Source organism: Pavona decussata, unplaced genomic scaffold, assembly GCF_977016875.1.
Source record: "Pavona decussata unplaced genomic scaffold, jaPavDecu1.1 SCAFFOLD_47, whole genome shotgun sequence".
NCBI lineage: Eukaryota > Metazoa > Cnidaria > Anthozoa > Scleractinia > Agariciidae > Pavona > Pavona decussata.
The window spans coordinates 1,422,043-1,446,040 of NW_028145469.1; the positions used below are offsets into that span (position 1 = coordinate 1,422,043).

A 23,998-nucleotide genomic window follows, 5' to 3' on the forward strand; every position below is an offset into this window, starting at 1 on the left:
GACTAGGCTGAGCCGGATAACGACATGACTTCTTTCAGTTGTATGACATTTGAAAAACACAGCCAGAAGAAAACACAGGGGAAAGACATCCTGTTTAGCATGCCATTCTTTTTCGTTGCATTAAATGACAAACTTGGTAGCCTGCCAAAGCAGACGCCTTATCCGGCATTTGTTTTACCCACTGCAATGAGAAAACAAAGAAAAGACGTCTGCGTTCAGAGGCTAAAATTTTGGTTCCCGTCCTGTTAGATTTGTGAGGAACGTCAGGGCGTTTCCTTCACTTTCTGAATCGCGAAAGCAGGTCAATCATGTTTTCTTGAAATTACACCAAGTCTTTAAGAAGCCTTATCATGTATTCACCTTAAGATTTATGCTGGGTCTCGTGTAGCAGCATTCTTTTCCAGCGGGGCAGTTATAATGTTCGCTAGGTAAAAGCTTGAGGTAGTTATGAGGACACTTTTTTTTAGGGTCTTGAGGGTCAACTTGCAAGCAGTCAGCATATTTGGTGTCAGCTTTAGTTTGACATTTTCCATTAGCACCTTCATCTACGATCAAACAAGTTTGAATAATGAATAATACTAAAATATTCAATTAATAAACTGTATGAACCATCACCTTACAAGCTATTCGATATGTAAAATTAAGTTACAATTGGATTACCCGATCTTTTTCATTTTGCCCTTTATCACCGCTTTTTCTCGCGCGCAATCCGTTCACTTACCACATTCTCAGCCCCCTAGAACAGACTACCTAACTGGACGACTAAATAGGGGTTACAATCTGTAACCTACTAGGGGACATGGAGGTACTGAGAAAATGAAGTGAAACCCATAAAGTAATTGTATTGAAACAACTCTTGAGTACTAGTTTTTTGACTCAGATGCAAAGTACACCAACCTATCTCGACCTGCCGTGCAGGCGTGTTTTGACGGCCGAGAGCTGCATTAATAGTCGTTCGTGCATTGGGCCGCCATGTTGGATTTCCAACGTAGGGAGTTGGAACGCGCCCATCCTCTCGAAAACAATTTCCCATTCTCTTCTTCTGGTTATAATCCAATATGGCGGCAGGGCACTCGGTAGAAGAGATAACTAGGCGTTCGTTCGCTTCCCAAAAATGACTGCTCTGCAGGTCAGTCAACCCAAAGAACTACAAATTGCTTAGCAAAGATACAGTGTCGTTAATTCTGAAAATTTTATCGACGTTTGTATGGATACGGGCTAGTTTTGCCCGTCTTCATACAGAGATCTGCAAAATTTTCTGAATTTATGGAACAATGTCTCCCCTATTTTAAAGACAACTGACCTTCAAACTTGGCATTTAACTAATTTTAAGGCACTCTTCTCAGAACTGTTAATGGTTTTACGTTACTGGGCCTACATAGGAATAACCGTGATAAAAGTCTATCCTTTTGGGTTGATACTTTAAGTAATTCAGTAAGTACATTTATTGAGTTGAGACAGTTTGTTAGTACCTACGTCTCATTTGCAATTACTCCCAAACTGTCTGTCTGAGTGTCAAAATTGGGAAAGTGTAAGTTCAAGCAAAGGTCATTGTAATTTAGCTTGCTAAACTGAGTCGGTGCTGTTTCCATGGCAACAAGACTATAACTTTTACAGAAAATTCGTTCATTAGATTTCCTCCATCATTTTTTTGAAACAACCTCCGCATGCTAAAATTGGTCCCACAGATAACAGGGACCCATCTGCATGGATTTTAAGGAAAGGGGTCAGAATTTTAGGTCTTAAAAGAGATCAGAGATAGAGGAATATGACCCTGCCAAATAAGGAGTTTGTTACTCGGGTAATTTACTCATAAGCTCTCACCTAGCAAAATTCCCGCAAGGATCAATAATACTGCAACGAGCATCTTCATAGTTTGTCTGGAGTGATGTGAAGAACCTATAATTCTGAAGTGAACAAAACACACCGAAGGGCTTTAAGTTACACTTAAGATTTTTAAGTAAAAGAAATTGAAAATTCACTCGCATTCACCTGAAAGCAGATTTGAGCAACTCGCTAAATACTGTAATCAGTTCTTTTTTTCAAATCTCACAAAATAATTAATGAACTTTGACATTTTACTTAAAGAATATTTATTTAAAAAAGTTGCCTCATTAAACAGCCCTTCTACCTACAGCGATGTATTAACTAGCTGTATCCGTCCATTCATAACCACAAAACAAAAACTTGTCATAATTATCATTTTCTGTACAACAATCGTCTTATAACAAGAACAAAGAGCAAAATAAACATATGACGCCCAAATGCAACGGCTACATTTTATATAATACATCCTCTGCATTCACTAGTGGTTCATAAATAGCCTTTTTTTGTTCTTGACCGTTCATAAAGCGCAATTGATTTTGAATTGTGTTGGAGTTACTGACCAAAAGAAACGTTCCTGTTAAGATTCATCTGTCGATTGAACGTTAAAACAAAAGATTGTGCTCGGTCGCGTCCTTACAACATAAATTGCAGAGCCATAGTTATCACTTTGAAGATGGAAAATATCATAACCAGTTTCTCAATTAACTATGCCTTAAATTAACTTTGCTGGCCCTTTTATCGTCGCAAATACCAGCTCTTAAACCCACTTTGTTACAAATAGGAGGAGAAAATGATTGGAAGCCAAACTAATCGAACTCGATAAGTTTATTCGAACAGTATTGTAAATGGATTTAAAGAATTCCTGGGGAACAGGGATCTGTCAAGAATACTGCAATTACTCATGTTGGTACCAATCGAATTTCTTTTCCCCTCGATCCACACAGCTCAAATTATAACATGCGACCTATAATCAAGGAGAATTCTTTAACGGTTTAAACTGTTATATCGATTAATTTTTACTGTTAACCGTGAAGGACAAATGTTTAGCTTTGACGTCAGGATTCCAGACCTTCCATTGATTCAAAATTTATATAGTCGTCACCGCAAAGATGACAACTTCCTGAACGACGAGTCAACCACGAAATCGCTACTTTTTGTTTACGTATTTATTTCTACTTAGAAGTTGTTTCAAAGTTTGTTCATAGTTAACCAGATTAAAGGCCACGTTTCTAATGTGGCGTTCTTAAGACACTTCAATGGGACATCTGTAAAGGTTTCGTGGTCAATCATTGATTTCTATTTAACTTTTAAACGGATAATCAGTGAATATTCAACAGCCAGTGACTTACCTTTGGATAGCAGCAAAAAGAATATCCTGTCGAACTTTTGTTTTGGCAAGAAAGAGAAAATGTATCCACTCGGTAACGGATTTATAGTTGATTAATCACTTTTGTGTATTCTATCGCTTGAATAGACATAAACGTTGGTTTACGCAAACATGTCCCATGTTGCTTTGTCTCTGAAACAGGTAACCACTTCTACAATAATAGCATAAACTAAAGAAATTAAACTATTAGAAGTTATAAAAGACTTTTAAAGATTTTGCGTCAGTGATTATGAATGAAGAAGGTTATTTGTAAAACGTTTAAATTCGAGCAATTCGGAATCGAGCCCATGACCTTTCACGGAGAATGGCAGGCTGGTAAGAACAGATTCAAATGCGACATGCGTCTTTGCCTACTGTTGGATAGATTTACTATCGTTTGCATTAGACATGGACATGACCAAAAAGGTTACGTTTTCAGTGGTCTTTATCACTACAATAAATAAATCGAATGGAGAAAATTTAAGCTTTGAGAAGACTATCGTGGCTCTGTTATAGATCTCAGCCAAACAAACGCTACTGGTACCAGAAAATCACCTTGGCTGTTGTTACACCCGGACTGACACAATCAGCCGTGGAATCTCAGTTGGTTAACCCCTACGTTAAAAAATTGTGAAAAGCCACAGTTAATTCACAAAGTATTCAATAATTAGGCAACACCATGGCATGGTACTACTGCAACAGTTTTTATTTGAGTAGTTACACCTTGGGGAATTATTGAGGGACAAGACGTTTCTACTGGTATAAACATTTAAAGAGAACTAACAAAATTAACATTCAGCAGCCTAAATTTAAATGGTCGCACTTTAAGCTTACGTCAGGTCACATCCCTGATGCATTAGAATTAACAATACAACTTCAAAATTACTAGAGTATCGAAGCCAGTGTAACATGAGGCTTAGCGTTAATTGAACCCCGCCTGGTGTGATAGTTTGAAAATTTAATTAATCCAAAAAAGGTTAATGAGCAATATTTTCTTGTCGCATTATTTGTTATGCTGTAAAAAGTAGCTCTACTTTTCAGTTCGTGTGACCCCAATTGTTTATCGATATATTGCAAATGAAATTAAATTTGTTATTGTTTTTCTTGTTTGGATCACGAGTTTGTGGGAACGATGAAGTGGTATAAGACTTCATGCGAGTGAATAGACAGCAAGAATGCATGGTTTCTTCTTATTTTCACAATAGGTGAGAAAGATTCTCTCATGCGGAACAGGTAACTTACTTAATTGTCAAAACGAGGACCCTAAGTCGCCGGCCTCAAACAATTCGGAATTAAAAATTCACATAACACCCACAGTCTTTGTTGTACAACTACTGAAAACGTAGAGGTAAAAATAAGAGAAAGTAAGATTTCAAGTTTCCTTGAGTGGAGAAAAGTCTTGTTTTCAGAGCAACCCTTATCATAACAAAGAGCTTGTGTTACAATAAAACCCCCAAGCAAGTGAATAACAGGGAAACTACATTCTAGATAGCTATTGGGTCATTTCTATGATTTGAAAAAAAAAGGTGTAAAAAACAAAAAACAACAACAACAACAACGAAAACAAAAAAAAAAAATAAAATAAAAAAAAAAATAGGGACTTAAAACGCTCGCCGGAAAATTCTTAAACATGAAAATTTGGGGCTGGTAATAAGAACAACAGGCAATCACAATTTGCAACGTAGCATTCCATACGTGACAAGTTGCAAGAAAATGTTGCCCGTATATTACCAGGCCTAAAAACTATGTTTCTTTGTATGTTTATTATTTTTATATATACATGTAATTTTTTATCTCTATTTTTATATTTTTTTATCATGTAAATTGACCTAAAAAGCCTATTGGGAGTGGAAAGTAAAGTAAAGCAAAGTATGTATGTAAAACGTTAATTCAAATGCAACAAGTCCCAGTTTATTCCTTTCCTCTTTATTACAGTATTGTATTTCATGTCTTCATATTTATGTTCACAGTTTAAATAACAATTCATTTCACTTAAACAGGAAATAAATTAAAAACGTTATATTTTTCAATTGTTTCCATCTTCCGATAGCTTTCGTAATCACAATTTCTTCGCTCCTTCTGCTGCGATTTCCTGTAGGCATGGTGAATTTATCACCTGCGAGAAAAAAAATTATCCATTTAACTTTCTTGTGAATGGTCTAAAAGTATTTATTGAATAATCATCGTAATCATTGCAATACAATCTATGAAACCGTTTATCGACTAAGGTATTGGCAAAATTGGGGGATGGGGGGGGGGGTTGGGTTGTTTAATGCTTGCAGGGTGGTTTTATACTTTTTTCTCTTGATCCTTAAAAGTCCTTGTAGCTGTAGATGGAAAAAGTTACAAGTTAAAATAAAGGAACTGGTGCGTCCAAATGCGTACGAAACAGAATGTCATCTAGCACGTCTGATGACAGAGGAAAGAAGTTTGGCGCAAGATATGCTTGCTTACTTGCTTCCTTCCTTCCTCCTTCCCTCAACCCCTCCTACCCTCCCCCTCCTTCCTTCCTTTTTTTTTCTTTATTGACAATTGTCTGTAATTAGTTACATGTTTGGTCTTAAGTTATAGTGAGGGCCTGGTGCCAAGCTCCTTTCACCTTTTATGGGGTACCGGTGGCTGTACAAAGACAAATACAGCTGTTTCGACAAAGGTTGTCCCAACAAAGCGTAAAAGCGTACGCGACAATGCCGAAAGGTTGTCTAGGAAATACCCAATAAATTTCAATAAAAGCTCAGAATCCATATTGCCTGCCATCAGATCTTCGCTGTACAGTCGAGGCATTATGGATTCTGAGCTTTTATTGAAATTTATTGGGTATTTCCCAGACTACCTTTCGGTATTGTCGCGTACGCTTTTACGCTTTGTTTGGACAACCTTTTTCGAAACAGCTGTATACAAAAACAGCGTAAAGTAACGTTATCTAGTGTGAAAGTGCAATGTTCATAATTTTTATGGTGAGCAGCAGAATGGTTCGTTGTATACTACTTAAGACTTTGTTTGTCTTAGACCTTCCTAGCAAACTGTTCAAGTCATTCTTCACTTTCCTATCGTATCCTCCCAGGACATCCACGACAATGTTCGTCTGTTGCACTCTGAAACCCTCATTTCTTTCCATCATTTCTCTCCTCACCGTTCTGTATTTATCTGTCTTGCGGGTGTCGGTCTCGCGACTATTTCTCCAGCTTGGACACGCCATTTCTACAACATTAATCACTTTCTCCCTTTTCTCAGTGACAATGAGGTCCGGCCTGTTACCCTCCTCCTCCAGGCGTCTATCCGTAGAGACAGTGTAATCCCATAGTATTTACACATCAGCATTGTTGTAATTGCTGTGAGGCTCCTGTCTAAGGAGTCACTGCTTCTCTCTAAAGTTATAGGCATTTTTTCTTTCTTTCTTTCTTTCTTTCTTTCTTTCTTTCTTTCTTTCTTTCTTTCTTTCTTTCTTTCTTTCTTTCTTTCTTTCTTTCTTTCTTCCTTCCTTTGTTTCTTTCTTTCTTTCTTTCTTTCTTTCTTTCTTTCTTTCTTTCTTTCTTTCTTTCTTTCTTTCTTCCTTTCTTTATTCCTTTCTTCCTTCCTTCCTTTCTTTCTTTCTTTCTTTCTTTCTTTCTTTCTTTCTTTTTTTCTTTCTTTCTTTCTTTCTTTCTTTCTTTCTTTCTTTCTTTCTTTCTTTTTTTCTTTCTTTCTTTCTTTTTTTCTTTCTTTCTTTCTTTCCTTCTTTCTTGCCTTCTTCCTTCCTTCCTTCCATCCCCATTCCTTCCTTCCTTCCTTCCTTCCTTCCTTCCTTCCTTCCTTCCTTCCTTCCTTCCTTCCTTCCTTCCTTCCTTCCTTCCTTCCTTCCTTCCTTCCTTCCTACCTTCCTTCCTTCCTTCCTTCCTTCCTTCCTTCCTTCCTTCCTTCCTTCCTTCCTTCCCTCCTTCCCACCCTTTCTGTATTCCTTCCGTTCCCTCCCCTGTTTCTTGTTTTTCAGGCGTTTAGTCATTTAGTTCATTTATAGCGGAGCTCTGCGCGCCGGAGGCGCGCTGCGGAGCCCCATAGCTAAGAGAATTTGGGAACCCGTGAAAGCGAAAAATTTTGGTTTGGTTATGACGTCACTTGTCCACCCGTACGTCCGTCCGTCGTCCGACCGTACGCAATCCCACAATGCTAATGCGCCCGTCTTTGTTTGGCGGGAAGTTGCATGGCGAGGTGCGTTTACAACAGAAATGATAAAGAACACAAAATACAAAGTCAATTTATATGTTTTCGTTGGATATGTTGACAAACGTGGAAAGAAGAGAAAGAGAGAGTAAAATAAATCAGAAAAGCAGGGATGATTAAGCAAAGTTCAACGTGAAAGGGAGCGATAGATAGCAAGTTAGAGCAGGCCGGCCGGAAAAGTAAGTTTAAAGAAGCTGCACATTTGTCTATATCACCCGTTTGCGATCAGTTATGGCAACTTTCAGAACTCTAAAATAGCTTTACATAGACACTTTAATCGCTTTCGATATCACTAATATTCGAAGAGAAGTTAATTTTTGAAAAATATATTTCATGGCCGTGTTTTTCATTTGCACCGCACGACTCTCATGTGATTGTAAACGTTGTAAACACACACAAGTTTCAAAGTTCTTAAATAATTCTACCAAACACCAAAGAGTATTTTTCTGTATTCTCCTTTTGTTAACGTTTATTTAGAGACTAGAATTATTAATAATTAGGAGCAGAATGGACACAGTTTTGAATTTCCAAACATTTTTCCCCGGGAGCTAATTAGTAACTTGCCCTCGCAAAAAATACCACCTTTACGTAATTCCGACGGCCGTTTAAACAGATCATTTGTAAATTAAAATAATTTCTTCCAGGCCAAAATTTATAATTTATTGTGCTACGTGTTTCAAGCTTAAAACAGATACTTTAGTCGTTTATTAAATTCTTGATATCTTTGATATTCGTATAGCAATTAATTTTTGAACGTTTTGTTTCGTGACCGTTTTTTTTTTTCATTCGCTACGCACGGCTCTCGTTTGTTAACACACACGTGTAAGTTTAAAAGCTCTGAAATAATTGTACCAAAAGCCAAAGACTATTTTCCAGTATTCTCCATTTGTTAACGTTTATTTAGATACTACAACTACTACTATAGGAGCAGAATTGACACAGTTTTGAATTTCCAAACATTTTTCCCCGGGAGCTACCTTGCTCTCGCAGAAAATATCATGTTTACGTGATTCGACGGCCGTTTACAGGTCATTTGTAAACGGACATGCTTTCTTCCAGGCAACAATCGATAATTTTTCTTTATGTAAGGCTTGACTGACAGATGCTTCAATCGTCAATTACAGGACGCACGGTAAATTCTCGATACCATCGATATTTGTGTAGAAATTATAAATCAGTTTTGAAAAATATTTTTTCGTGGTCGTGTTGTTTTCATGGCACCACACGGCTCTCATGTGTTCGCACGTAAGTTCAAAAGCTCTAAAATAATTCTACCAAACACCAAAGACTATTTTCCAATATTTTCCATTCGTTAACGTTTATATAGAGACTAGAATTATTGCTACAGGAGCAGAATTGACACAGTTTTGAATTTCCTAACATTTTCCCCGGCTCGCTCAGTTGCTCAGTACACCAAAAATATTATCATGACGTGTAATTCGACGGTCGTTTACAAATCATTTGTAAACAAAAATGCTTTCTTCCAGGCAACAATCGATATTTTTTCTTTATGATATGTGCTTCAAGCTTTACACATTTTACCCGTGATACCACCAATATTCGCAGAGAAATTATTTTTTGAACATTTTGTTTTTGAGCCGTGTACATGCATTTGCATTTGCGCCGCTCTGCCTTCATGCGCCTGGACTGTATAAACACGCACAAGTTTTTTTGAAAAAAGGCTCTGATATTTCGCTCTACAACCAAGCGTTAAAGTGTTAAATTTTTTTGTAAGGTCCAGAATTATTTAAGTAGGAGCGATATTGACTGAGTTATGATTTTTCAAACATTTTTATCCGAGCGCCAAATAAGTCTGGGAACCCTGCTAAGCAACGACGACGGTAGCAACAACATTTGAACAAAAACAATCACTCCGCAATTGAATTTTGATACATTTCTTTGCCGTCCTCCGCAAAACAACAACGTGAAATGACCTAATTTAAGGAATTTGTGGACAGCATGAGCAAACGACGGTGAATTTTTCTTTCTCTGTTAACTTGAATGCAACTCCTACCATTGCAAGTTAGGCAACTTGCTCGCTGTTTACTAGTCTAATGCGTTTCTGAGCAACAATCAATGTTTTTTTCTTTATTTTAAGTGTTTCAAGCTTTACAAATATACTTCAATCGCTTCGATAGGATAAATATTCGTAGAGAAACTAATTTTTGAACATTTTGTTTCGGGGCAGTTTCGTTCGCACCGCACGGTTCTCATTCAGTTGTAACTAACACACTAAAGATCTGTGCCAAGCAACCAATCTTGAGTGATTTCCCCGTGTTCTCCTTTTCTTGGCGTTTATTTGGATTTCAGTAGGAGCAATATTGACTGAGTTGTAAATTTTACACATGCAATGAAGAGAGAATATAAGTTTAATTCAGGAGTAAACTAACAACGATAAAACTTAATGTCAGGCTTAAATTTATTGTTCACCTGCGCTGTCAAGCTTCCTACCGCTTGAAAATCTGCGAAAATAGATCGATAAAAATAGCAAACGGTGGATCTAAAGAAGGAACTTACGGAGTAATTTCTTCCACTGAATTTGACCTGCTCCTTCTTCCCATCAAAAGGACACTGTCATGCTCGGTCCTCATTCGTTGCAAGAAGAAGTAGCGAGGTGAAAGCACTTGTTTGCCATGACTGATTTCAGTTTCTCAGCTAAACAAATGTCAATCCGATCCAAGTTTTTAGCTTTGACGCAAATGATATTTTGCTGTTTCTTGTAAGACACAAAAACTTAACGTTTAGGAATTTTCTTTCTAGCTGCAGCACTTGATTTCCATGTATTTGTGGTACAAACAACGCGGCTTAAACAGTCGAACTACAAAGAACTTGAAAGAACTCTTTTTTTTGGTCACTAAATGAAGAAACCAACGAAATGTAGAACTGGCGTGCTCAACCAATCTGGAGCGAGTATTTTCGCCGCTCGACCTATCAGGAGTATGTAATTTTGCCCTCTGTATTACATTGTTGTTGTTATTGTTGATGGACAGTTTTTGCTGCAAATGCACTAAAAATATATATAACTGCAGAAAGAATGAGGAAGTGGTAACGTTATTACGTTCATACGCTAAGCAGATTTCTTTAAATGCTATGAAAAAAATTGGAGTTCCGCTTTTAGGCTTGGCTAAATATATATATTATATTCGTTTACCAGTACGTTACTTAATAAATTGTAGTTAGTCGGCTAACTATTTTTACTCTCAAAAGTAAGGACAATTCATACAATTATCGGGGCATCTTACCTCTACGGATGTTGTTGGCTGTAAAAGACAGCAAACTCTCTTCTTGCCCTCTATTTCACGGCAACCCCTATAATGACTATGGAAAAAGTCTTCAATTCTTGGAAAACCACCGGGACATATGTAGTTTTCAGGGATATTTTCCTCTTGATTATCGGCAATGAGACAGGCCGCCCAATCAGTATCAGCGACAAATACTCCGAGTTCGTCGGAGCATTTCCCTTGCGCCTTTTGATCTAAGAAAATAAATAAATAAATAAATAAATAAATAAATAAATAAATAAATAAATAAATAAATAAAAAATGAGCAAATGAAATAAATCACTTCATTATTGTGGGAAAGTATTTAGCACAGAGCACTTATTGGAGACACCAGATTTTGGTAATGTTGGTTTTTGAAGGAAGGAGAAAACTGGAGCATTCAGAGAAAAACCTCTTGGAGTAAAGACGAGAACCAACAGCAAAGACGAGAACCAACAACAAACTCTACCGACATATAACACGATACTGAGAACCGATCCTGGGTACATTGACGGTCAACATGAAGAGCGGTTTCATTCGGAATTTCCACATGAGACTAAACTTACGCTTAAACATTTTTACTCATTGTATTGTATTTGAAAATCGCCAAGTGTGACCATTTGTATGACAGCTAATGAGCAGTAGGCAAAGTGGTTTTAAGTTATATAAAGTGGCTCATAACGTTACCATACAGTTACCAGTTAAATCACAGCTAATGAGCAGTACTTCCCTATCACATATTTTGTTATGGTGTACAATTATTGTCTGTGAACCAAATAATTTGAGAAGAAAAAGAAAAGACATCCGAACAACATTTTCTGCGATTTGAAATTCGGTTTCCTTCACCTCTCGGATTTATTTTTCTTTCTTAACATCTTCTTTCCCTTGTTTTGGATGACAGATAAAAAATGGCGGAAAGGAGATTTCGAAAGTTTCATATTCAGTGACCACTTGAGGAACATGTCAAGAGGTGTTGTTTAAGAAGAAAATGCGACCACGTAGACTATGTAACGACACAACATCTCACCATAGACGAAAACAGCCATTGCAAACATGACAGCAATTTTAATCTGCATCTTCGAATTCCTGTACACGGTATTGCTTCCTAAAAGAGTAGAATAGATTACATCATTTCAGTAGTGATTTATTTGCTGATTATTAAGCTAAATAAATGACGTTTGACATCACTCGGTGGTTTGTGTAGCATTGTCGACTTCGAAAATGTTTTGCCAGAGGTTATTGAGAAAAATTCTATGGAGGGGGACATTCTCAGTTTAAAAACGTCTGGTTTGCTACCCTGAGACTGGATGTATGAGGAAAAATCTTATGATAAGATATGTCCTGGTTGTTGTTTGGACACTAAACCCTGGCTGTGACTAAAGGTGGGACGGGGACTCGGGGAAGGGGACGCAGGGACGCGGGGACGTAAACAAAACGTACCGACGTAGTTAAAAAATGAATTTTAAAGGAAAAACAGTTCAATATACACTGTCTTTGCATGAACATTCTTTTCAAATTATTGTCAATTCACGTCACGCGTGACCAGTATTTTTGAAATTTTGAACGGACTTTTAAAATTTACATGTCAGTTTTGAACATCGCCATCGAGATTTCAGAGTTCCCGTAGAAAGTTCCCTCGTTTATTGACGGTACAAAGCTATGAATTTTCCTTTACATTACAGCATTAAGTATTTCAAGAATAACAATTTTTCCAAAGTATTTTTTAATCTTTTTTCGTCTTTTTCGGAAAGATTCCCAGGGAAATGTTCAACAATCCATTCAAATGCCTGACATTCTGAAAGAAGAATTCGAATGTTCATTTCATTCTGGGAAATACTGGTCACGTGACGTGGATTGACTACACTTACACTTACACTTACGCGAGATTTCGCAAGTTAACATGTTGAAAACGAGACTCAGAGCTATAAATAGCTCTGACCTAAATACGGAGAAGGCTGTAAACTTATGAAGGACGTCCACGTTAAGTGTTAAGTACGGTGGTAGGCTAATAGCCCTTAACCGTATTTAGGTCAGACTAGCTGTTTTCAGCCCTGAGCCTCGGTGTAAACTTAATCTCGTATCATTGAATTCCCGAAGCAGTTAATTTGAAAAGAATGCAGAGTGTATTGAACTGTTTTTTGTTTTAAAATTCATTTTTAACAACATCGGTACCTTTTGTTTACGTCCCCGATGTCACTTCCCCGCGTCCCACATCTTGCGTCCCTGCGTCCCCGCCCACGAGTCCCCGTCCCACTTTTAGGCACTCCCGGATGATTCTATTCTGTATATCAGCGCTAGGGCTGGCCCTTAGCTCACAACATATTGCTGCCGGGGCAACCAAAACATCTCCGAAACTGAAACATTTCCATTTATATATCTTTCGAAAGGAGGAATTTTGTGGCAAAGAATAACGTTACTTCTTAAAAGTATGATTTACCACTTTCCATTCTTTCTTTCGTCGCACTGAGTCTTTGGTCAAGGTTTATAGAAAGCATTCAAATACACGAGATGTCTATACAGATTTTAAAGGACAAAGATATCTAGAGCCACCTTCTATTACACAAAAATTAGAATCACGTTGAACCACAGCATGTAAACTACAGACACATAGAACCTTATATGATATCGCTTTCATCAATATATAGACTATTTAATTTAATGTAACAAATTAATATTTGCTTATTATTTAACTTAACTTATCATTTTTTGTATCCAACTGTTAAGGAATTACTTACTTTAGTACCTGCCTTGTTCAGTAAGGTAATTGGCTATTTGCTGGAAACAACAATTTATGCAACAATTAAGAAAAACAACGATAAAGTAGAGGTTGAAGTTTGAAGGCATACGTGAGATCTGTGTGCTATCGCCAGATAGGTTATAGTGGCTTACTTTAACAACGTTTTCTTGCATAACAAAAGTGACCTTCTTTCTCCATAAGAGGCAGTCCCTTTTCGCTTTTTGTCGATGCAAGATATCTCGAAGTTATATTACGTATACCCTTACGTGTACTATTTATAAGTCGATAAACAATTTAAATTATCTATTCTGTTAGTCTAGGAGTTGATCGTACCTGAGAATAAACTGTTGCTAGCAGATGATTGTTCCTTTGTCAGTCTTGATTGAATCTAAAGGTATTACGCTTGAACGACTCGATCGACGATATTACAAACAAATCAGAAAATCTTTGATTAATGTTTTAAAAGCCTGCGACGGTGTCAATCCAGAAAAGCAGGAGAAAACAAGCGCACAAAGATAAAAGGTTTATTGCATTATTTTAAACGCGTCAATAAAATAACAAAAGAAATAACAGAAAATAGTAATTTTTGAATTCTTTTATGCACTAAAAATCACCACCAATCTACATGACTTGGTACCTGCTTTGTTTGGTAACTTTACCTGGACTGGAAAAATATTGTAAGGGTTGCTTTTGTTATCCTATAACCGTGTACAGATAGCAGACATGTTCTTTCCAACAATATCTTTTATTTGTAATATATTAAAGTTAGGAATTTCAGCTGATGCGAAGAAGAGCATTAAAAAAAAAAAAAGAAAAAAAAAAGAAAAAGAAATTGGATACCATGAATCTGCGATACTAGGGTCTAGCAATCACAGAACCAAATTGGTTCATTACGGTCAGTTTAAGGTTGATTAGCGGGTCAAACAGTCGTCGTGGTTGTTAAAACGTTCGATGGCTCCTTAAGGTGCTTTTTGTCAACTAGCTGAAATCGCCATTTAAGGGACTAGGCGGAAACTAACTTTTTCAGTGTTAGATAAAGAAGATTTCGTACACTTCTAGGGGCGTGTTAAAGTGGGACCTCGATTTAACGAGACTCTACCTCACAAAGTTCTCGGTATAACAAAGTCTTTTCTCCAGCCCGGCCTATGAAAATATATGGAACTGAACCTCGATATAACGAACCCTCAATGTAAATGACTAATTTCAATAGCCGAGGTTCCACTGTATGCATAAATTGTAATTCTATCCAAAATTTGTATAGTAGACATCACTTCCTTCGCTCTCTGACCCATGAAAAAAAAAGAAGATTTCGTAGTATTTAAAGTGCATATATTTCGGTTTTATGGCTGTGCGTCAGGACGTTGGAACAAATTAATCACAAAAATCTGAGTAGCTTTTTCATAAAACGTGCCTTAAATGGAGCTACAGCCTTACACTGAAATGGACAATGGACACTGGAGCAAAATATGTGAAATAAAAGCGGTGTTATTTTTTTAAGCCTGGTGAATAAATAATAGGTGTAGTTTACAGTCAGTGACACAGCCATACGCAGGAAAAGGAAATCCAAGTTCTCCCAATAGGAGTTGAGCCTTTGACCTTCAATGGATGTTTGGATGGATAGCCTTTATTTAAACACAATAAGTCTTAAAGCTTAAAGCTTGTGGGGTCGTGTATAAAGTAAAGGAAAACTTACTAATAACAACGTAATAGCGCCTAGAAAAAGTTAAATACTACTGACCTAATATATACAGTATTTACATGTCAAAACAATCAAGTATTCCGATTACTAGTTCGGATACTCTACCACTGAGCTACTAGAGACTCGTGGGATCTAAGGCCATTAAACTAAGTTCATGTGAACAACATCCTGCATACTGCTAGGATTGGAATGTTAATGAGTGGCATATTTGAAAGAAAAAAAAAAAAAATAACAGACGTGATAATGGTTAACAGGTTAGGTTATTTACGACAACAAATCTGAATAAAGACATAATAACAGTGTTTTATTTGCGTCCGCTAGAGATTTTAATGAATAAAGCGAATGTTTGAGCAGGTACCAGACATGATTACCAAACAAGGCGTCGACGCTAACAATAAAGCACAAACTTCCTTTATGGTTTTGGTATTTTTGTTGCTATTTGTTTGCTAGGTTTACGTTGTCAATTAGGTTATCAACGACAAGAAAACTGGATACTTATATATAATAACAGTGTTTCAATTGCGTCCGCTAGAGATCTAAGTGTAATAACTGAATGAAGTAAATATTTAAAAAGGCACTAGACAAGGTTGCCATAGATTTTGGCGCTAACAATAAAGCATAAGAATGTCTTCATGGTACTGGTAACACTTTGTTTCTTCTTGCGTTTTTACCTTTTCACTCCGTATCGAGATAGATAGATAGATAGATAGATAGATAGATAGATAGATAGATAGATAGATAGATAGATAGATAAGTTTATTGAAATAATTAAATCGCAGCCAAAGGATGAATTGCATAACTGTATACAAAAAATATTAAAAAAGGCTTATATACAATTTAAAATTATGCTAGTGTAAACACGTAATGTTAAATTGGCAGCGCTGGATTGTGACGGCTGCACATTGCAGGAATAAATGTCTTTTTAAAACGTTTAGTATCGTAAGTACGCTTCCGGAATAAACCTCAAAGTACATATGAAGTCACAATTTGAAAGGCCCTTCAAAGGGAACAAGGCGTTTTCGTTTTTTCAATAATTTCTCCCGTTCCAGAGATATTCAAGTTTTTCTTCAAAAACGCCAGAAACTGATGACGTCACAAATCGTCACAGTATAAAGATAAATCACAAAATCAAGAATATCTCGTGAAACGTTAGAGTCAGGTGCTGTTCAAACCTGGCACCAAAAATTTACGCTAGGTAAGAAACAAATAACACCACTTTGACGTTGCTATGGCATTACGCTTGGCCCCAATCCCTTTCTGCTATGAACCAAATATCTCCATTTTCGACCAGCTAAGGAGAGACAGACAGCCCTACTAAAAACGCACGAAGTGCCGATCTTGCCCCACGTCGAGCGATCCAAATTACCTTAGCGTCCTTTGCAGGGGTAATTTTATACCAACAAGTTAATTACTTGTTTCTGTTTAACTATTCTAAGACGAATTCTTTAGTAGTAGAAAACCATCAGCATGTAAAATTTCGTTCCAATGAGATATCCCAGGAAACTATTTCTCAAATAACCTTGTTGAGCTTACTTTCTATATTGTCATCACTAAGGTGGGTTTTTTTCATCGTTTTTCTCAGTCAAAGACGTTAAGCCGGGTATTCAAGCTGGTAATTCTACTGTAAAAGTGTTGGTCATGTTAACTAGTCAGTTATTAACAACATCGTTCCCAGAAGATTGAGTTATCAGTTGTATGCTATGTTTGCCGAATATTCAACGTTTTACGAACACATGTGAAATGAGGAGGATCTCGCTCGGAAATTGACAGGTAACGCTCAATGATGACAGCTTAACAGTTGTAAAATACACATATTTTTATTTTCTTTGATTATCACTGCTCAAATTGTTTTCATAATTCTTCCACACAATTTACTCAGAAGACTAATCAACATTTAGCTTTCTCCATCTGAAAGAGAGATAGAAAGAGAAAAAAAAAAAAATTCACATCAGCAATGTTTCTGAGTTAAATATTAAGAATAGATTTACTGCGATTAGAGTGCAAGATTTCCTGGAAAGTGGGCAAATAAGTAACTAAGTAACGGAATTACAGTAGGACAAAGTGAAACGAACTGCATAAAGACGGGGCGGGGGGGGGAGGGGAGTAGTGAACAGGACTATGTTCGAAAAACTTGACTAAAACATTTTCTGGTAAAAATCTCCAGATCTCGTAAAATGACCCTCATGGGCTGGAGTTTGGGGATGGTTTGGGGTCTCCCTTGTGCTAGATGTAGGGAAAAGCAGCGACAAAGTGGCTTCTTCCTTTTGATACCAACCCAAAACTACTCAATATAACTGAGAAACTGTAGGAAATGGCCATGGCAAATATAGGATAAACATGGTCAAATGTCCTTTCTGACGTTCGCCGTTGCAGGGCACGTGATTCTAAATCTCTCTAACGAGACAAAATACAATCGTCAAAGTAAAACCGCACTTTGGTTGTGATTAAATTGTCGAGCTACAAATGACTTCGTGAGCGGCAGAAAGTTTTCGCGGTCCTTCCTTGTAAAATTTTTGCATGAATCAAGTTAACAGCCTTGCATAAGCTCATAGAAGTGCTCTCTTGCTAAAGATCATAAATGAAGTCATAAAAACTTAATTTGACTCCAATTCATCACTACGGTAACCTTTGAAAACACTTCTAAATTTGTGCCAGATAACAGATGTCGAATTAAAGTGTAAAATATATACATTCCATTGGCCCCCGCGTGTGTATTATGATAACGCAGAGGGAACGTTTGTGTATTATCAGAGAACAAACGCCCGGCCAAATTGAATTCTTTTGTTAATTACATTAATTTTCCATTTTGGTTGCAGCAAACAACACACTCTTCTTGTACGAATTTGCTGAGTATTGCATTTTCCATCGTCTTCCAGCTTTAGGAGTCCATGGGGACACTTGTTTTTTGGTTCAGCTTTGAGACAGGCCGCCCAGTCGCTGTCAATGTATGGTGGTGTATGGTGGTGTCCACAGGATCCTTCCACTGGATCACCTAGGAGATATCAGTTTATATTATCAGATTATTATCATTTCAAAGTTAATCAGACATTCTTTAAGCACCGTCTTCACGACATTTTCCGTAGCCACGCTTCTCCAGGATGCCAGTTATATGGATATTATGTCGCCGACTGTGATTTTCGAGCAACGTACACCTGGTTGATCAAGGTTGTAACAGGCACGTTGTCCTGCTTTAGCTCCTCAATGGCCGCCTCTTCCTCAGTTTTCTGCCCATCTTTCGTTTCAGCAATGTCCCTGTGAGGGAACTCCAAACTTGTTTCCAGCTTTATGGCCAGATCAGCAATACAATCAATGTGAGGGATAGTCGATTTCAGTAAAAAGTCCATAATACTTCTCATTGCATTTATTGCATTTCAGTGCATTTTCTTGCACAGAAAGCATTTCTTTCAGAGTGGAAGGGGAAACGTACTCAACAGGTTCGCATTCGTTGTGCGAAGTGATCGCCTCAACAGTTTTCTTTGCCCTCTTGTTACGTTAAATGTTGTTTCACTTCTTCACTTTAAGGTGAATAAGCGTACTACAATGCCCAAATAGCGGGATATTTACATATTATAACAAGATCTCGTAAAAGGACGCCATGTCGCCCATGCTGCACACGCGGAACATTAATTTAAAATATTTACTAGTGTGTTATTTAGTACTGCTTATATTTCGCTTACCAAACGTGACAATCATTAACAGCAAGAAGGAAGTAACAACACATCTTTTAGATTGCATTTTTCCTCTCAGCTGAAATATTACAAGAACAAAACGTGTCAAGTAGTTTCTATTTTTTATAAGAGACTAACTCAATTTATGTCAATTAGCTTAGTTACTCTAAAAAAAAGAAAATATCCTAGAGGGTAGCAATGTGGTTTGCCGTCAATCACCACTCACACACATACAAATACACTTTCAGACCTATGCAGCATCCTGCGTGAGCCTTCCAGGGTCTCCCAGGCTAATATTTTCTGAGCTTACATGCGCGCCACACGTACCTCCCTCCAACCAAACTAGCGCCCTTCATTTCACCCAACATCTTAGATCTCGAAAGGACATAGGTGTCGATTGCTGTTGGAAGAACTCGAATTTCTTTTTCCAAGTATGCCTTTGTTACTGACGTTAAATACATCTATCATTTAGGTTGCGTTCGATTGACCGTATTCCGGAAAAAAATAGGCGGAATAGCGGTTAGATTTCTCTGTTTGAGTAAATTTTGGAACACATTTCTGGAAACTTTCGCTCACAAATTATAATTTAAGAACGATTTTGTGCTCCAGTAACCCCAAAAATCTCTTTTGAGGGATTTCTAGAAATCATTGTATGTATTCCTATTCCGGAAAAGGGGCAATCGAACGCACCCTTATTCAATAGGCTTAAATCATAACATCGCAATTTTTGCACATATTCCAGTTATCGACATTCAAACCCTGGCGGTATGCAGGATGTTTGTCCCATGAACCTAGTTTAATGGCCTTAGCTCCCACGAGTCTCCTGTAGGTCAGTGGTAGAGCATCCGAATTGGTAATTGGAAGGTCTAGGCTCGACTCCTTTTGACAGATTTTCTTGTTCAGAGTATGCCTGTGTCACTGACTGAAAAATACATCTATCATCTTCTATCTCCACGTTCGCGCGAGGTTTCCTACACTATTCACCGGCCACCCGTACTAACATGCTACGCTTTAATTTGATGTTATTGGAAGCCACAAATAGTTACGATCGCAACTGACTTAAATTGGGTGAAAATGTTGAGGTAGCACTGTTGTTGATCGCAAAAAAATCGATGAAAATTTATAGCGCTTTTCTCCGTTCATGAATTTACTCTGAAATTTTCCTGTTCTTTTTACAGAAGCCTCTTTATGATTATGAAAGAGAGAATTAATGGATAATTTAAGAATGATAAAAATTAGTCGGGTAAAAATCATCAATACCACCAATCTCAGAGACACATGTTATGCAGTGCCTTAAAATTGGCTAAACTAATTATAGTGAGATATTTTGTACATAAAACCATGTCAAAATCCTTTGCTCTTTCAAAATTAAACCAGTAACATTTATGTCCTCAAAATGAAAACAAATGTCAAGCAGATAAGAAAATAGGATACCAAATGCTTATTCTACGACATAGGCCATATCTACATGTAATTGTAGTTACCTTTCCTCAGTCACTTTCCTGCTCAGTGCGGCCTTTACTGGTTACTCCGCGAATACAATGAAACCACTGGTTGTGAATATTATAGTATGCAATGTGTTATTTTACCATAAGCAAACATTGAACGACCTAGAGACCTTCACTACCTGAGAGGCGAAAGATTGGATAAGTTCTCAAAATCAGTAGATTTTTTTTCTCAAACCAACGATACTTCAGAAGAGTAATCAAAAGAACTTAAAACAAAATTGACTTCGCAGAGTTTGATAATTTCCTCCACGGATTTAACCTTGCCAACCACATCAAATAACTCCATTCTGTTCTGTTCCAGTTTGTCTCTCTGTGTGTGAAAGGACTAGAAACCTAATAAGCCTAAAAGTAGCGCAGAATAAAATAATTTTTTTATTTTAAACAGTAACATTTCATTCCTTCATTTTTTCTTACATTCTTTCAACAAATTGTGAGGGTACCAGCTACAAAGTAACAGTGCGCTAGTAAACAGGTTACACTTGATTATTTCCCCCGTTAGTGTTGAAATTGCCCGCCCCGACGCTTCCAAACAATTAGGCGAATAATTAATGACGAAACTTTTCTTTTGTCATCCCCCAAGACCTGCAACGCATAACAGAAAATATTCGGACCGCGGTAGACATTTTTCATCTGCCTTTCAAGGTGTTTAATTCATGATTATATCGTGAAGTTCATATGCGTCTTTTTAACCAGGCTGGCAAGTTTACCGAAATTCTATTACATATATACTTTAATTAACAAATAAAGAAGCCTCGACTGTGCTCTGTTCTGTTGTAAAGCACGCAGGAAGCGGCTAGAGCACGAAAGAAGTGTAAGGGGAAACACGAGACGTAGTCGAGTGTTTCTTCCTACTTCTTGAGTGCTCTAGCCGCTTCCTAAGTGCTTTACAACAGAACAGAGCACAGTCGAGGCTTCTTTATTTGTTTTATGATAAAGAATTTCTCTATTTCTCCCCGCATTCACCCTCATTTTCAAAACAAACTTTATTTTCCGAACGAATAGATGTTGCGTCAGCGTGCATCTGTACTCTGATAAAGCACGCTAAAATAAGCCAATCACAATCCTTGTTAGAATGTTTCAAATGATTTTATTGGTTAAAAAAAACGACAGCTGTCAACATGTCAGCAAATGTCAAAGCATCAAAGTTCTCAAACTGAACAAATACCGAAGCTTAGTTCGAACGTCGGACGAGTTTTCAGTTCAAAAATCAGGATCGAAAAGTAAAGTTTTTAATGAAATCCGGCCGAATTTTGGCTCATGAAAACTTGCACGTTTTTAACATGACAATTGGAAAACAAACTGCTTAAAGCTTGTGGCTGGTATTTAACAAACTGCTGCGCGGTGGTTTGTGAATGGAAAACTTGAGTCGACTTCACGGGAGCAAGAAGATTGCTCGAACTGGCGACAGCGTTGGAAAAACTGGGCTCCTGTGACAGCTGTGGCCTTCCACTCAACGCACCGGAAAGGATATCTGAACAAGCTCTCAATTGTTGACTCGAAGGGCGAGTGTTGTAATTTTTGAGGCTTGCTTCACTGCGATGACCGGAGATGGCCATGATGTGCCGCGATGGAACTTGCGCGTCGGACCACAGCGTAATTGCAGTCTCTCTGACACTATGGTTGGTGTAAATTCTTGACAGAGACGCCAGTTTGGAAATTTCCTTCATCATTCCTGCAAGTCGGTTGACCCCCAGAGGTTTGTTGGTGTACCAGACTTGATCTTCTTGTGTCACGGCTTGTTTCGGGTACTGGAAGAGTGCTTCGCAATGTGGGTTTAACTTCTGGAGATAGACCTTTAGGCAGTTGAGGCCGTCAAAAAGTTGGTCTTCTGATGTTGAATACATCCTAGCCTCCTTTTCCACACTGCTGATGTCGTCAATTCCCCCTGGGTGGTTCTTCGTGGCCCCATCGTGGGTCATTGAAACGTATTCGCGCCCGCTCTCGTCCATCAAGAACTGGAAGCTTTGTTTTGTTAGTTCTCGTTGACCTTCGCGTCCGCGACGACACCAGTACAGGTTAATGTGAAGCCAGACATTCCGCAGAAGACCCCAAGGATTGTCTCCCCGGATTGCATTGGAGGATTTCAACTTTTGAAGGTCTGCTTCTGGAATGGGAGGTTTGTGTTTGGTATTTTCTTTGTTTTCGCGCTTGTTTAACTTTATCTGACTTTGTAGGAGCTTGTTTGAGGCTTGAAATTCGATTCCTTTTGTAATTGAAATTCCTCTGTTAAGTGGCGGATTGTTGAGGTATCTTTCTATTGCATTTCGAATTCCAAGAAGGGATGACGTGGAGTAAAATTCACCATCTTTTGTGCGAGCTTCGGCGTAGAACTGGCGAAGGTAGTTGTCAAGCTCTTTGTTGTTCATTTCGTGAAGGTTCCTCGCGATTTTTCTTTCACGGCACCAAGCTATTTAAAAACGTCAGAAGAAAAAAAAAACCACTTGTTTATGAAATAGGTCTTTGAGGAAAATGTTGAGTTCTTGTATATATGTGTGTATTCGCTAGCTGAGATTAAACTTAAGCTTAATTGTTAAAATTGTTAATTATCAATACAATGTTTTTTTTTTCACGAAAATATAGCCGTTCGAGTATTTGCCGTATTGAGTTTTTAACACTGTACTTAAGCTTATGATATTTTTACAGCTTACCTTCAAAAACTCGGACTGCCCATTTTGTGTTATCTTTGGTGTTTTTCGTCTCTGCTCTTGTTATAATTTCGTCAACTTCGGCGCTTGACATGTTTGCAAATCTTTGCTTGTTCATGTTGCTAATTGGCTCTGTGTTTCCATCGGTAACTTGTTCGGAAACTTTACTTTCAGTAACTGGGAAGCTTGTACTGGTACTCACAGGATGGTCTACATCTATTGAAGCTAAAAGCTCGTTTTCGTTTTCGTTTTCCAGGTCATACAAGACGTCTGGGTCAAAATAAAACACGAGAGAGAAGTCCGGGAATTGGTCGGCCATTTTACAAACGGGCCGATGGCGTGACACCGTTGCTCCGTGCATCTGTACTCTGATAAAGCACGCTGTTTCAACCAATCAGCGCGCGCGTTATATCGAAACTTTATTATAATTCCCTTTGCAAAGCTTTCTGTGGTTTCAAATGAGAAGGTGGTGTAGGAGGCTAAGATCCACTCGAGAAAAAGTTTCTTTGGGAAACGAATTTGTGTGAGAGCGGAATAATATGTAAGATCTCGGTAACTTATCGGTTTTGCCATACGCTACAGACGGAGCATCGGTCATCTTCTCGGAGTGAACCACCGGCATTCCCACTTCTTGAAAACTGACTGGCAAATGCCCAATGGCGGGCTAAAATGAGACAGCAAATGCCCCATTGTATATAATATAATAATATAAGGCCACATTGTTCGTTTCTGGACTTACCCACATTTCACCTAAAGTTGATTCTGGGCTAAAACGGAAAGGCACAGAGAAGAATTTTTTCTTGGTATTGTTACAGTATTAAAGCGTTTTTTTTGTGGGTATGTAATGTCATACACCCCCTTCTCCCCCTCTCCTCTTACAGGAATTGGAAAATGTTTTTCATCTTTCCCGGATGAACACAGACCTCGACTCTGTAAGGTTCACCTCAAGAGAATGTCAAGTGCCCCTGTGTACTGTCAGCTCCCTCGACAGAACATATGGACAAATGCCTCATCACTGCCAGAAAAGGGGACGATAATATTGCTTGACTTGATTGTTGTAATTTTTTCCTCCATGTATGGATACTCTC

General features: G+C 37.9%; 1 protein-coding gene across 1 annotated transcript; it reads right to left on the bottom strand.

Moving 5' to 3' along the window:
* Nucleotides 1–20,986: 20,986 nt before the first annotated feature.
* Nucleotides 20,987–23,332, bottom strand: LOC146482199 (uncharacterized). Its single transcript, XM_085107346.1, has one exon. The coding sequence runs from the start codon at nucleotides 22,629–22,631 to the stop codon at nucleotides 21,495–21,497; it is 1,137 nt and encodes a 378-aa protein (XP_084963472.1). The 5' UTR covers nucleotides 22,632–23,332; the 3' UTR covers nucleotides 20,987–21,494.
* Between the last annotated feature and the right edge of the window lie 666 nt (nucleotides 23,333–23,998).

Bases quoted from the DNA above. Each gene is read 5' to 3' on its own strand.
- LOC146482199 (XM_085107346.1), bottom strand. From the start codon at position 22,631: ATGAACAACAAAGAGCTTGACAACTACCTTCGCCAGTTCTACGCCGAA.